General features: G+C 40.1%; 1 protein-coding gene across 4 annotated transcripts in view; it reads right to left on the minus strand.

Moving 5' to 3' along the window:
- Positions 1-16558, minus strand: part of APPL1 (adaptor protein, phosphotyrosine interacting with PH domain and leucine zipper 1) — a 52122-nt gene extending 35564 nt beyond the window's left edge. For 2 of the 4 annotated variants that reach the window (XM_037904018.2, XM_037904019.2), the window contains exons 1-4: positions 16189-16558; positions 9581-9679; positions 8532-8591; positions 3797-3868 (exon numbers count right to left, since the gene is read on the minus strand). In XM_037904018.2, the coding sequence (XP_037759946.2) occupies positions 3797-3868; positions 8532-8591; positions 9581-9679; positions 16189-16395 (438 nt within the window). In that variant the 5' untranslated portion in view covers positions 16396-16558. The remainder of the gene's footprint in view (positions 1-3796; positions 3869-8531; positions 8592-9580; positions 9680-16188) is intronic. The other 2 variants (XM_043550617.1, XM_043550618.1) reach the window with 2 other exon arrangements.
- Between the last annotated feature and the right edge of the window lie 21 nt (positions 16559-16579).

Genomic DNA, 16579 nt, shown 5'->3' on the forward strand with positions numbered 1-16579 from the left:
ACAATGAACCCAATGAGAGAAGCCAGGGACTAAGCCTATGAGTCAGCAGGACCTGAAGGGACAAGCCTGTGGACAGAGGACTCCAAGAGCTTTTCCCAATGTTGCCAACTTAGGACTTTGTCACCAAATTTAGTGACTTTGTGGTTTCCCTAGTGAGAAAATAAGTGTCAAAGTGACCAGTGACAAATCTAGTGACTTTCACTGCCAATAACAGTGACATTCAGAGAAAGAAGGTACCAATATCTATAGTCACAAAATCATTCACAAGCAGCTCAATAATGTTAATAGAATCCATTCCATGCTCTTCTTACTACATTCTATTGCATACCAAGTCAATGTAGTTACATCTCAATTGACCATGTCCTCAGAAGGAATCACATTCCACTCTTTCTTGGGCTGAGATCACTATAATCTGCAGGCGAGGAAAAGAAGTTTGTGGCAGCTAATTAAATACTTTGCTAAACCCAGGTGCATTTTGGAGAGAGCAGCACATTAACCAGGGCTTGTTTTTACCCAGATGTGTTCTTTCTCACCGCTCCACAGTAGGTAGCACACCCTGCGATGCAGGGAAAGATGGCTAATGAAGTGGGCAGGGCGGGTGAAGGCAGTTGAGCCAGCGAGGAGAGCCGGGAAGGTGAGGTGAGATGAGACAGGGCCATGTGCCCCAATGGGGTGGGGGGCACTGTGCCTCCCTGAATGAAGCCCTTACTACAGGATCAAAGGTAGAGCTGGCTTGATTTCAGTTCCCCTTTACTCCTTGCCCTGGCTTGGCCTCGGGTTAGCTGCCCAGCTGTTTTCAGAAATGAAACCTGGAAGCAGGGGGAAGGGGTCCAGCTAGCAGATTTTTGTTTTTAAATCTATTTTCTTGGCTCCCTGTGCCAAGCTCAGGTCAGGTGAATGTCCTCTTCTCTCTGGTTCTGGACTTTCCCTTTCACTAACCTGTCAGCTCAAATCCAGGCTCGCAAGAAAGGGAAGCTCAGCTGAAATTAACCAACCCCAGCCAACCTGGGCTGCAGTGTACAGAGTGCACTTCCCAGTGAGCAGACGGCTACAGTTTCCTTCCTAATGAGCAGAGGCACCCTCCTGATGATGACCGTGTATTTTTGTAGTTGCTTCTGTTGTGCAACAGAATATAGTACAAAGAGCATGGAATGGATTTTATTAACACTATTGAGCTGCTTGTGAATGATTTTGTGACTACACTTGCGCGCGTGTGTGTATATATATATATATATATGAAATTCTCTGTTGAATTCTCTGGAAATTTTGTTCAGTGACATTTTTAACTCCTTTTGAGTGCTTAAACAGCTACAGCTAGTGACTTTTCAGGGTTTGTCTGGTGACTTCCTGCTATGTGGAGTTGGCAACACTGGTTTTCCATGCCCATGTGCTGTGAGCTTGTGTTTGGGGCAAAGGATGTACAAGCCACATGGCAAAGGAGATAAAAAGGCAACTGCATAATCTCCATTTTATCTTCAACCCTGCTTCTCACCTCTGGAGTAACTTCTCTACAAACTGAAGCTTTGAACAAAGGACTCATAAACCCATCCAAGTTTTGGATGTGTTGCAGAGGGATTTTACAAGCAAGCAAATTCACCAATGCTGCTAAGGACCTGACATATGGACTCTGAAGTCATATGTGTGTATCTGATTGCTTTGATCATTTAACAACTCTCTTCTCATTCTTTTCTTTTCTAATAAACCTTTGGTTTTAGATGCTAAAGGATTGGCTGGCAGCATGGTATTTTGGGTAAGATCCAAACTAGTATTGATCTGGTAATGCAGCTGGCCCTTTGGGGATCAGAAGAACATCTTGTAGAGTAAACAGAGATTTAAGTAACTTCTCACTTTACTGGATCTATTTGCTGATTCAGAGCCAGAGAGTGGAATGCAATAAAGGGGGTTATGTGATTTCTTTTCTTTCAGCTTCTTGATAACGAGTGCGGTGGATCAAGAGCAGAGTTTGTGACTGGTTGATGAATCTAACTACAGTTTTAACGACCAGTTTTGGGGAAATCATCTCTCTTTTTTGCAGCCTTCCCTGTCGTTGGCATTTCCAGTGTGGGATACTCTAGGCACCTTGGGTTACACCCTGATTCATCAGAAAAATTCCTGTCCAGCTGAAGTTTTCAGGACTCCATCCTCTCATGGTTCTCCCTTCTCCCTGACTTCTTCAGCATGTACTTATCTCATCAACAACTTTCTGTGGGAGTTCTACAGAGCTCTGTTCTTGGCCCATTCTTCTTCTCCCTTTATATATTTTCACTCTCTCGGTTATCTGATAGCAACTGAATCTTTATCTAAATCTAATCTTTATCTATCTTTATGCTAATGACTCCCAGATCTACCTCTCAAATTTTGATCTGTCTTCCATCATCCAATCCCACATCACAACCTCTCTGTCTCTTCATCAATGTAAACTTAATGTGGCTAAAAGAGAATTCCTTACTTATCCCTCCCAAGTCCTTCCCATCCCCCCCATTTTCTGTCAATGTTGATGACACCACCATCTTCTCTACAGCCCTGGCCTATAATCTTTGGGGTGGGTAACCTTTGACTCCTCCCTTTTTTGGCCCTAACACCCAGGCCATGTGCAAATTCCATGGCTTCTTCTTCAATAACATTTTCTCTTTGTCCACATAGATAAAATTCTCATCAACATCTCATCATTTCCAACATTTAATGCTGTAACCTACATCACCCTTCTCTAGTCCAATAAAGGCATGTCCCTGTGATTCTCACCATATCGTCCCTCTTTGAATCCGTCCACTGTCTGCCATTTACACTGCATCCAAGTGAAGCTTCTTGTTCACACCTTTAATACCTCACAATTATGACCTTACCTACTTTCTGCTCTTCTACCTTATCAAGCCACTTTTCCATCATGACAACTATGCCAACCTTGATTGTCACTTAACCCCTCAAGCACCATTACAGTTACTGCCATGCTACTCTTCATGGAGCATGGAGCATCTTCGCCAAATGAATGTGTAAAGTCTCAACTGCCTTGTCCTCCTTCAAATCCCTCCTCAAGATCCATTGTTGTTGTGATGCCCACATAAAATAGCAAAATGATCATGGCTGGATAGAGAGCCAATAAGAGTTCCTGATAAAAGCTTTTTAAATAAAGAGAAGTAAGTTATGGAACTACCAATGCACAAACCTCATATTAAGTGTGTAAAATTACTGTTACCCTTTTTTCCCTATCCCTTCCAATTTCCTTCCTATTATGTTTTTATATTCACTTGCTTCATCATGTCTTAAATTGGTCTGCACTGGTTTGACCAAGAATGGCATCTTCAAATGTCTAGTACAATGGGTCCCCTATTTTAACTGCAGTTTTGGGGCGCTACCTCAACATTAATTATAAATGATAGTGTATATTTGAAATTTCCCTTGATTTAAAAAGAGTTTATTCACTTTGGTGTGAACAGATATTGAAGAAAGGGGAATCAATTTATGTCTACAATTAATACTTATACTATAAATCCGCTACCTTCTAGTTCTGTGGTGTAACAATTTTTATGGCAGATGCCTACATAAAGTTACAGGACATAAAAAGTACATTGTTTAGAAACAATGTAATCTTACTTCACTGAATTGATTCTCTATCTTCAGGCCACACAATTTTATACTGTGTCAAGGGCAAGTAATTAAAGTGTTACCATCATGAATAAATAAAAGCAAGCTATTTCTGAATGCTCATTCTAAAAAAAAGCCAAGAATGATAGTCAGTTGAGAAGTCTATAGATGACTAAGAAAAGGTTAAAGGTAGCCAAACACATTCAACACTTGCCTCATCTATCACTTTTGCAAACTGTTGTAGGGTAGAGCTCATAACTTCATCATCGCCCCCTAATGGAAAACGCTATAAAAATAAAAAAGAAAATGTTGACACATCCTTGTGGATGACAGAAGAAAGCTGTAACCTAATAACATACTGGTTGTTTAATTATTTTGAAAGGAAAAAATATAGGAACTTAAAATACCCATGTTTAGAGTCAGTAACTGTAATTACTTCGTAGGACATTTTGCAGAGTAGCTTATTTCTTTCATGTTAACAAAGAATATTTATGACAACTACATAAATAGTTACCTCTTTTAAAAATCTCTCTGTCAGATTAGTTCTAGTATTGGGAAAGATTCAAGCTTGACTTCTCTGGATAATGACATTATTATTCCAGTTTTGTCAACTCTCTCAATTTTAGATTTGGTGTTTTCCTTAAACCCCCAGACCTCTCAATCATGTGATTAAAAAAAATGTCTTAAGGAGAGCAAAACTTCTAGCCTTCATGATTATGGAAAGAAGCTTGAAAGTAGGATCCTGAAGGTTCAAAATCCAGAATGCAAATAAAAAATCCCAAATTTATTGCTGAAAATGTCATACTTTAAACTAATCATGTTTTTTTGGTAGGGTGATTCCCTCCCTCCCTCACCATTTTTGAATATATGAGGTTGGCAATACTATTTTCCACCCTTTATTATCTTTGATTAGAAAATGCATGTGAATCCTCAAGTTTTAACATGTTAATTTTGTTTTAGGTTGTTTTGTGGTGCATTTTAAGCATTTCTCTTCTTCACAGTGGTGTCAGCAATTTTCTAAACTATCAGAAAGTCTAAGAATAAACAACCTAGCCTTCCATCGTAATAGAAAAGTAAACCAAAAAATAAAATACAGGGCTCAATTCTATTGAATTCTGATACTTAATTCTTAGCAATTATATATACACACTTAATGAGTTTTGCCTCAGTAAAGACTGCAAGACTGAGAGATTTATACCTTATATCCATTGAAAGACCATCAAAGCTGTAACTAAAACCTAACTGAAATGAGGAAATTCACATACCGGTAGGATCTAGCACGTCAGAATATCATTCCCATGCCATCTCTAAAATGTATCTCATTATATTCAATATTGAAAGTCATTATGTCCTTGTGTCAACACATTATTATTTTCAGGTTTTATTGAGGAAAAGCAACTTTGAAGATAGCAGGCTTTTTGATAGAGATTTTGTTTTAGTTATATTTAATGCAAAGCACTGAGCAGATATGCTACAATTATTAAAATGGGAAAATTTAGTACACATTTTAGATACTTATCTGATAAACATGTAATTAAACAATGTTAATTACAAATTATGCCAGACAGCTTATTATTGAGCATATCAAAATTTGCAGGCATGGAATTTATATTTACTGTAATTATCATGACAAAATTCATAGAAGCATGAGTTGCTTGGTTATACTATGTTTCAGGATACCATTCTGTCCCGGAGGTCACATGTTCTGTGACATCCCGGGATCTCTGACTTCTTCTGGGGCAGAGTGGCCTGCTGGAGCAGCAGCCAGGGTTGGGTCAGCCCTCCGTGGGGCTGCAGCAGCTGGGCTCAGCACCTGCCGCAGAAGCAGCAGCAGGGCTGGAGCAGCTGCAAGCCCTGGGAGTGCTCTGTTTGTTGTCCCTCCCATGTCAGGGTATTTTTTAGTAAAAGTCAGAGACAGGTTGGAGGCTTCCAGGAATTTTTGTTTATTGCCCACAACCTGTCCTTGACTTTTACTAAAAATATCTGTGACAGAATCTTAACCTTAGCTATGTTGCAATAAAAACTACTGTGGTACAGAGCTACTGTTTCCTTATAACAAGAAACTGCAAAATTAACTGATCCTAATTTTAAGTATACAGTGTAGTTGTAGCTATGTTGGTCCCAGGATATTAGGGAGACAAGGTCGGTGAGGTAATACCTTGTATTGGACCAACTTCTGTTGGTGAGAGAGAGAAGCTTTCGAGCCACACAGAGCTCTTTTTCACATCTGGGAAGGGAATGCCCAGGATCACTGCAAAATGTTCCACCTTGCATTTTGCTGTGATGTTGGGAGTTCCCATCCCAGACCTGAAGAAGAGCACTGTGTGGCTCGGAAGTCTGTCTCTCTCACCAACAGAAGTTGGTCCAATACAAGATATTACCTTATCCACCTTGTCTCCCTAATTTTAAGGACTGTCTTGAGAGTTTTGATTTTCTAACAAAGCCATTGGTGATAAGAAAGCAAAATAACCAAAATTCACTACATTTCTAATTAGTGATTTTTTATAATTCCAAATTTGTTGGCTTTTAAATAGTAATATTGAAAAAAATTCCACACAGACATTACAGCTACTTTAAAAATAAATTAAAATAGGACTTAAAGATAATTTCTTGCTGCAATTTTAATTAAACAAGGACATTGTTAGTAGCATTCATATTTATGGACTTTAAAATGTGGATTTGAAATGTAAAATTCCACATTTAGTCTCTTTTAATAAGAAAAACAAACTAATTTAAATTAACATTGCAAACAAAAAACCTCTACAAATGTCACATTTTCAAAAGACTAATCTGTATAATCAACAAATAGTAATACTGTCATGACTTATACTACTATTACAGAGCAGTAGTGGGAGACCATAAGGACGGTCTTACGACATCAAAGGTCCCTCTAGCCCAGTATCCTGTCTTCTGACAGCAGCCAATGCCAGGTGCCCCAGAGAGAATGAACAGAACAGGCAGTCACCAAGTTATCCATCCCCTACCACCAACACCCAAACCCTGGCAATCAGAGGCTAGGGACACCATCCCTGCCCATCTTGGCTAATAGCCATTGATGGACCTATCCTTCATGAATTCATCTAGTTCTTTTTTGAACCCTGTTATAGTCTTGGCCTTCACAATATCCTCTGGCAAAGAGTTCCACAGGTTGACTGTGCATTGTGTGAAGAAATACTTTTTTGTTTGTTTTAAACCTGCTGCCTATTAATTTCATTTGGTGACCCCTAGTTATTGTATTATGAAAAGGAATAAATACTTTCTTCACACCCGTCATTTTATAGACCTCAATCATATTCCCCTTAGTCGTCTCTTTTCCAAGCTGAAAAGTCCCAGTCTTATTAATCTCTCCTCATATGGAAGCTGTCCCATACCCTAATCATTTTCTGTATCTTTTCCAATTCCAATATATATTTTTTTGAGATGGGGCAACCACATCTGCATACTGTATTCAAGATATGGGCATACCATGGATTTATATAGAGGCAATACGATATTTTCTGTCTTATTATCTATCCCTTTCTTAATGATTCTGGAACACCTAGGGACTTGATTAAACATTATAACTGACTTGACAAGAACAAGCTGTGAAAGTTATGATGCTGGCTCCATCTAGGGGAAGGTTTGAAACTAAAATTCCCAGCTTCACACCAGCAAATTATGCAACAACTTGGAATCTCAAACAGGGGTGAGGAAAAAATGGAGGAAAAAGAATCAAGTTCATATAAATGATCTTCCCACTGCTGCATTCCACAGAAGATGGAAGGAGAGAGTGTAAGGGCTGACTACTTCTGATTTACGGTACTATGACAGGGTGAAAAACCCCTCATTGGACGGGAAGGGGTTAAGGAGCAACTCTGGGCTAAGGAAGCCCCACCTCTCCACCCCTGTGGAGCGTGCTTGGTTTGGAGGCGGGGTTTAAAAGGCAGCCAGACGCTGGTGGGCCAGAGGGAAGGGTGTGCCCTGAGAGCTCCAGGGAAAGACATGAGCTGTGCCAAAACCAAGCCTGGGAACTGGGGAGCCACAGCACTTGGAGACTGTGACCAGGGCTAGAAGCCCAGAAGGTGGTGCTCTGCAAGAACAGATGGTGGCTGGATAGGATGCACAGGAAGATAGTTTCCTTGGGTCACTTCCTGACTTGATACTGATGCAAGGTACCATGAGGTAAGCAAAGCCAAACCAGCCTGCCAAGGCCCTGGGTTGGAAGCTGGTAGAGTACGAAGGCCTACGCTCCAGTAGCCTGCCCCACCCCATTAGCTGCAGCCCCAAGGTAGGGTGGCTGCCCACAGAGACCATTCAAAAATAACAAGTTTCCTCACATTTCCCTTACTGGCACTACTGTGCATGTGAAATATAACTCTTCTTTCAGTGGGGAAGCAAATTATGGGCTTCATGATTTATAAAATCTGCTAATTTGGGGGTGGGGATTTCTCCTCCCAATCACTGGAGATTTTTGTGGCTGGGTACAGGCTCCATTCCTCCTCGCTTGTTGGGTTGCTGGGGCATGGTACATCTTCAGGCTACACAATCTCTTCTTATGACTACTAGAATTAAAGCTGCCATCTAGCAAGGCTCACTGCTTTTGGGCTACAGTCCCTTTAAAATGTCTCTAGATGATTGATGGTCAGCCAAAGAAGTTCCCTTTCCTAATATTATTCATGGTTGTGGACTTGAGCTGAGCCTAAAGATGCTTCCCTGTGAAAAAATCGCAGCAAGTCTAGTTTAGCATTCTGCAGGTTCTATGGATTGGGTATCTTCAACACAGAATAGAAAGCAACCCCTGTAGCTGGTGAATTTCTTGTGATCCAGCAGCTGCAATGGTTCATTTTGTCTGGATCAGACCTGTAGAGTTTTGCACTTTGCTGTGTGGGAAGAAAAAGAATTGCACCTTTTTTAATGTACAAAAGCATGTATTCTGAACTATTTCGAAGAGAAACGGATTTATACTGTACCTGCTTCTCATACTCCTTTAGAAGTTTTGAAGTTAGATGAGTTGCTGCACTTAATTCATTCTGTTGTTTTTTTTAAAAAAAAGGGAAACAGTTTAATCCTATTTTCTTTCCAACGAATATATACTGTGAGCATCACATTTATGAAGAGGAAACATAGAAATACAGAACAAAAGGTTAAAATGGGAATCACCTCGAAACACACAGCCAGATTTTTCAGAGGAGCTGAGACCCACAACTCCCACTGAAATTAATTAATTGGAGTGGCAGATGCAGAGTATTTCTGAAAGTCAATGCAACAATACATATCATGCACACTGTAGAGTTATCAGACCGATGAAAATTGGGACTTGCATTCAAATTTGCAATTGTCTTGCAATTTGCAGACAACACAATATTTAGTTCACATCAGCCACCTTAATTACTGAGTATTAACTACATGTGGGGATGAAAACTGTTAGAACAAACCATTCCATTAACTGGTTACAAACTTCTTAAAATAACTGTGTAGACAGGGACTCAGGAAAGCGCTGCATAAGCAGTTTCATACATCTGAACAGCAGACAGTGCAGAAATAAACAGCAAAAAAAGGAAGGTAACACAATGAAGCAACATGCAGATAACAAACAGGTAGGTCATGAAAAGAACCCCCCCCCCACACACACACAAACACACCACCACCATATTCAAGTGAAGATGGAAACAAGGCAAAATACAAGCTACAGGAACTAATGTTAACAAGATTAAGTGACTACAACAAGAAACTGTCCAAATGTATTTATAAACTAATACTACAGCCACAATGGCAATTGTTCAGAAAAAAATCATTTAGACATCTAAAGGTGTGTTAAGTACAAAGAGAACACAACTCTTCCAACTGACAAATCTTGTTTCAAAACCAGCAGACCTTGGCAAACATGGCATTTTCCAGTTTTATAGCTAATTTTTAACCTATAGTTTAAAAAAATACGGTTTACCCATGTTCATATAAGTAGTTAAAATGTTTTTTTATAAGCTTTCTAAATGTAGAGAGGAACAGCTATAATTTTAACCTGTGCATCGTAAATTCGGCGCATGGCTTGATACAACTGGTTGATGTAACTGGAAATTGCTGCAGCATCTTCTTCAAATACACCCAGCAAAGAACGTGTCTGTCAAAAATAGAAAACACAGTGAATTTGTATTACTCTTTTAAAAATCAACTTAGCAAAGAATGTCATGGTATTTCAAAGACATTAAATGTGATTTAATGAATTAGACAGTAAAACAGATTTCCTTTTCCAAGTGAGAGCAGAAAGACTTCAAAACTAGTAAAAATAGGGTTTAAGAAAACATGTTTCTTAGTCATAATTTAGATGCTCATTTTTCTAAAGTTTACAAAAGTTTCAAATTACTTTAAGTGTCTTTATATGTTTCTCACTTGATAGAAGTAGATATGTCAGAGTGAGCAGTCCCTTTTAAGGGAACTGGGCTCAGTCTCGTATGTGCCTGGTTAGCCCATCTCCCAGATGACAGGACTGAGACTCTAGAGTCAGATGACAGTTATGTGAGGTGCAGGGCCACAGAATATAATAAGCCTGAACTCTATCAGGAAGAATTTGGGGGCAGGCTCTCCCAAATCTAGATCCAACAGAGAAAGACCTACAGAAACCTGGGTAAGAGAGAGACAATAGGTTGGGCGCTCCACAGCACGCCCAAGATGTAGGATAGGCCTGAGGACAGGCCAATGGAAAAAAAAACTAAAGGGAGAGAAGTAGACTTTAGGTAGGAAGTGGTCTAGGGAAGTGAAACAAGCATTCTATGAAGTGACAATGGATTGGAGCTGTGGTCAGTCACTGCTTACTAAGGGATCCCTAGACCAAAACCCCAAGTAGAGAGAGAACCTGAGCGCACCACCTGGAGCAAATGGTGCATACGTGCCTTAAGCTTTTCAGTAGCATTACCACCAGAATGGACAGCCTGACTATTTTGCCAGAAAGGGAGAAGGTCTATTGCACCTGAGGATCTGGTGAGAGGCAGCAAGAAGGCATGGCGAGCCTGGACTGGGGTAGTAAAGAAAAGCTATTTTTGTTGATCCCTGAGACCGGAAGGACTCGCAGGTGTGGCTGGAAAGCTAAACTCTAACAGACACCAAATCACTGGGTTGCCAAAAGGAAAACTGTGAAAGACCATGTCTCCACATCTGGGAAGGTATGCCATATTAAAATTCCATTATGCCCATGTATATTAAGCTTTGCTACATCTTGTTCTAAAATAATTTTTAAAATAAATACATTCCACAGGCACCAAAAGCATGTTATTATAATCAAAACAAACAGGCCTATCATAAACAGCTGAAAATAACACCTACAGCAAATGCTTAAATTACAAGAGAATGAGATAGCTGATAACTTGTTTGCACTGGAGTGGCAATGAATTTCCTCCAGCAAAAGGCAGATAGTGGTATGTCCAGTAGCTTCAGGCCTATTTATTCCAAAAGGCCAAAATCCCACATGGGGGAAGAGCAAAGAATTAAGTTTGACTCCATTTGGGGCTGTATCAGACCTTCTTCATGGATATAAGATGACTTTACAATAAGGTGCTTTCAAATGCCTAGATATTGCAATACACAAGCAATGCCTTCCACATTCTAGCCACCCCTTGATTTTACCAGCAGTGACTGCACAAGGTTACTATAGTTTGGGGAAAGTCTTCAGCTAAAATCCAACTGAACCTCCGAATCTACTTAATTACGGATGAAAGTTTAAATTCTGGAGTATAATTCTGTTGCATCTTAAAGGGCAACTGCACAGCTGAATAATCTTTATACACCAGAATACGTTCTGGAACATCTCCTTAGCAGACAGGAAACGTTTGTGAAGCTCACTTAAATTGAGAGCTAAGAAACAAGCCTCAGCAACAATGGTTTCTTGCAAAGCAGAATTTTTTTTCTGTGTTTCTCCTTATCAAACTTTTGCTAACAAGGCAATTCAGTGACACTTGAGAAGATCAGTAAAATGCCCTATTTACACAAACATTCTTGAACCTAGCAGTGAACTACTTACAGTTCTATTACATACTCCATTTCTAGAGTGTAGGGTTTTGGCTTAACTACTTTAATATAATCTAGCTCACAATACAGAAGCGTGTACTCTCTCATTCTACAGCGGAAGAAATTATCCTAAAATGTATTATGGAGATGTGCAAAGAAACTACAGTATGTATGTTTGTTATAGAAATGCTATTGTCAGATACCCAAATCCCTTAATAAGAACATACCCCAAATGACTAAGAAATAAGGAAATAGCTTCCACATCATTCTTTTATTTAACCTGAAACATCCACTTGGCTGTCTGCATAGTAGAACTACAAGCCTGATTAGAAGAGCATCATTCATAGTGTGTAACTTTTTTCATAATTTATCCTGTTTCTAACTTCTTGAATAAGCAGAGGATGTGTAAAATCCGAAGTTATCAAGTTAACCTGCTGTACCCCGACAGCCTTATACTTATGAAACCTTTAATGTTTTCCAATGGAGACAAGGGAAACCATAAGACAGAAACTCTAAGTGCAGAATGGCAGACTCAATACCCTCAAAACAGAATACTAACAGTAGTAGCTGACAGTTTTGAAAGGAAAGGAAATACTAATTTGGGGGAGGGGGGCAGAATTTACCATTATTTTGAAATAAAATAATACCCCTACATTTAGTGGTATTTCCTATTAACATGAAGACTGTTACTGCAATCTAAAACCCTGTGGTGCAGGGTTCAAATATTCAAGGAAGTGAAAATATGTGTATCAACTAAGTTGCACTGATGTATATTTAAAGTTAAACATTATTACGTTCATTAATTGGATTTCTATTTGTGATGTGTTTGTTACCCTGAACATATCCACTCAGCAACAGAGTATGATAAAACACAGGCCTGTTGCTTAGTCTAAAAAGCTGAAGCTCAGTTACTTTGGATAGGGAGCTTGGCTTAAACTTAAGCTTCCAGCAAAAAATCTAATTGATATTGCTCTCTGGGACAAACTTTTTGTCTTTCTGTATATGTAGAATGTGCTTACCACATTGCAGAAGCTACCAGAATACAGTAAACAGTAATCAACATTATCTGGTGTCAAAAAAATAAAGCCACCCTGTCTAGTGAGCGTGATTTACAGGATGCTAGATTTTTTTTTTTAATTTCATTGTACAGGTCTTAAAATAGTACTACTAATGTAGAAGTCCTTTTGTAGTCTATCACCATGGTTTTTGGCTATCCTATAGCACAACAGGCTCTTGCAGTAATGAACTAATGGATATGACTAACTGAACTTTAAATATTACATGTAGCACAGTTTTGCTAAACTGCATAAAGAATTGATTGTGCTTTTTGATAATCTTATCTCGATCTTCCTTTTAAGATAATCTAAAGCCAACACCAAGTGTTTAAAGTTTCTGACATTCCAGAGACAAAAGGTAGCTTTTTCCGCATTAAAAAACATTGATAGCTTTAAGACTTAATAGAATTTGCAGTACTACAAGCTAAAGTTAGGGCAAACAAATCTTATGCTTCAGATTTGTAAACTGCGCTCACATATGGCTCAAGAAGGCATTTCCCTGCCTAACTCCAGCACTGCACAACTGTCTAGGTCAGTAGTCCTCAACCTCTTCCATACCATGATCTATGTTACACCAGAAAAGTTTCAGGATCCACCTAGTCATAAAGACATGGAATGGTCGTGACATTCTGATTGAGAATTCATGGTCTATGTATATTACACTTTGTGTCTTACTCCCTCTCCCCTATCCCTCTGAAGAATGAGATATCAAATGCTACAATGTGATCCAGTAAAACAAACTGTTCCACTTTGCGGTCTTGTACTGCTATGTACTTCTGAAATAATGGAACCAGACTGTAAAATGAGACCATAGTTGTTTTTATTTACTTAGCGATGGTCAGAAGTAGGATTCAGGACAGAGCATGGAAAAATGTAGGGAATAAAATTACTTGGTCTCTAATAGGTTTTGGTTCAGCCAGCATTTTCTACCCAAACTAATTATGTTTTAAGTAGACACAACTTTACCCTTAAAAAATCAAAAAATTAAGACCTGTGCCATATGAAAGCATGTAGGCAAATCTAGCAGGTAAAAAGTGCAGGCTCAATAGTGAGTAATGATCTCTATCTAACTCAAAATAGACTAGACTAGCTAAAGCCTGCCACAAAACCTCCACTGAAGGACTTTCTTGAGAATCAACACATCTGAAAGACTGTAAAGGGATTAAAACAAATTAACTGTATTTTGAATTGGTGTCTATAAACTAACAAGCCATCCTTACATACAGTGAGTATTTCCAACAGCAACTTTGTTTCCTCAAGACTAGTGAAAAAGTATATTTAACAGAAGGGGGCAAAAACTGTTTACTCTGGATGCTAAATTATCTTGCATTTGATATCCTGAGTAAAGAATCTCTGGCTCTGAATACTCTGTGTGGAGAGCAGAGATTCATCTGTTAAACTCGGTTTAAAAAAAACTGGTATATGAAAGAAAAAGCTTCAAAGTGACGGAACAGGTCAATATTAATTCTTTTTAGGATCAGAGGTAGTAATCTTTTGAAGGGTCAGTCTTTCAGAGAAGACTTAAACCTCAGAGCTTGAACACTTGGTCATTAAACAACATGTGGGACTTTTCACAAGAGCAGTGGCTTAAGGCCTAGCTTCCTGGACAAATCCCAAACAGGTAATTATATTTTGCCTACCTGAATTCCTCTACAATTTCAAGTGAATAAGGTATTTTTTTCTTTTCACCCTAAAATATTCAGTAGTCGTATACTCAAACAACTGTTGCCAGAGATAGCTATATTTCAGTGGTGGGTGAACTGATCCTAATAGATTCTGTAAAATATTATTAGTGCATTTTTGTATCTTTGGACAGAAAGCAGTATATAAAGTAATAAAAATACTAAATTCATTTGACTAATTATCATCATGCATACCATTCTAAAAATATTTGAAGCACTTTGATTAAAATTCTTTATTTCAGTATTTAGAATACTAAACACAGGATTGTTCTTGGAGTTTATTTTTTCCTTCCACAGCTCCCATGAGTAACAACATTTTAAATCTTAAGTGATGATCTAGGGGTCAAAGTTCCTCTGGAAACTTCTCTGCTTTCTAGCCCACTCCCTTCTTCTGCACTTATTCCTAGATCAATACTGCTAATAAGCAGTAATATGGTATCATGATTTCAAAATGTAGGGTAGTCAAATCCTTTATGGTTTTCCCCTTCACATTTTAAAAAGTCCCTATAACCATTTTATTTTAGTTATGTGTTTTAAAATTAGTCGTGTTTAATAAAAATTTTCATTTTACATAAGTAGCACTACATAATTTAGGATTTTTAGCAAGGTGGTGAGTCTTAAGCTCAGAAATAGCAATATGTGCACACTGTTAAATTACAAATCATCCTCAGTTACACTAATACATCAGAGTAGCAGCTGTGTTAGTCTGTTCCACAAAAAGAAAATACAGTATTTTCCACTGCATGCATCTGATGAAGTGAGCTGTAGCTCACGAAAGTTTATGCTCAAATAAATTTGTCAGGCTCTAAGGTGCCACAAGTACTCCTTTTCTTTTTATTAATATATCAGATAGTCAGTGTCAGTCAACGTTGTTCTATCGGATGACATTTGCCAGCTGATAGTGTAATGAGAGCAATGTTCACTTAACATGAAATATTATACATTAGTGTTATATTATTCAGTGTCAAGAGGCAGATTACAAAACACTATCTGGTTAACTCTAGTGACAGCTGGCAGCATTTATGGATATCCTGCCTTCTTAATATCAAGCAGCGAGTGATTAACTAAACAGCAAAAACTGAGTGAAGAAATTAGAGTAATTAAAAAGCTGTAAATCAATAGCATGTATTGCCAGTCTGGGCACAGCTTTCAGAAAAACTTCATGAAGCCAAGCTATCCTAATTTTTTGGTCTTCAGTGTAAAAGTTTTGGCTAAAACATAGCCACAGGATTCAGATTAACAAAAACTTTTCTCAGACTGACAATGTGAATGAGGAATATTTAATCTTAAAATACAGGCCATTTTATTTTGAATCTCCTGGGAACAGGAGACACTCACATTAAGCATCACACAGCTGCAGTGCTGTTTAACTAACAGCGCGGCCTTTAGTATCATCTAACTAATCACTACTCGGAGCACACCTGCAAGGTAGGGATGACGTGAGGGGGGGAAAACTGACTCACACTGAGTGACTTCCTCCCTCCCCCCAGCTTACACACATTTACACTACGGCGAAGTTGCGGGGGAAGCTCGGAGCCTATTTATGGCTTGACACGGCTGCGGCTCACAGCATCAGAGACACCCGCCCCCAGCAAGACCAAGCCTGAAACTACAAGCGGACCCTGCGGGGAGCTCCTGTACCCCATGCCAGGGATCGGTCAACAGAGCCCTGGGGGCTCGCCCCGGACACCTCAGCCTCGGCTGCCTGCCCCTTCACCGCACCCAGCCACCTAACCCGCCTCTCGACATCCCCTCGAGCTACAGCGCCCGCGGGCCACTACCTGGGGGTACCGCCCGGGCGCAGAGCCCCTGGGCCCTGGCTCCGAGCTGCGGCAGCCCTGTCCCCGCGCAGAACCCCAGGGCCCGACCCGACGGGGCCCCTCTCCTCTCACCTGGGGGCTGTCCTCCAACGTCTCCTCAATGGGCAGCTTGTCAATCCCGGGCATGGCGGTGGCTGGGTCTCTACGGGCCGACGCGCCCACAAGCCCTCCCGTGCACCCAACACTGGACCCCTCCCCCTTCGTCAGCACAGCCACAACCCTGCCCCCCAGTCCAGCCCCGCCCCGGAAATCCGGCCGCCGCCGCCGCCGCCTTCTCATTGCTCAACGGAGGCGTCACTCTAAGCGCGTGAGGCGGGGCCGACCTCGGAGAGAGGGCGTCGAGTGACGTCTGGCGTGACTCGGTTGGCGACGCCACCGCCGCACGCCCTCTTCTGGGCTGGGAGTGGTTGAGGCAGCTGCGTCCGCCGACGGTCTCCCAGCCCAGCCCAGCCTAGCCTAGCCC

This window comes from Chelonia mydas, chromosome 7 (genome assembly GCF_015237465.2).
Source record: "Chelonia mydas isolate rCheMyd1 chromosome 7, rCheMyd1.pri.v2, whole genome shotgun sequence".
Classification (NCBI taxonomy): domain Eukaryota; kingdom Metazoa; phylum Chordata; order Testudines; family Cheloniidae; genus Chelonia; species Chelonia mydas.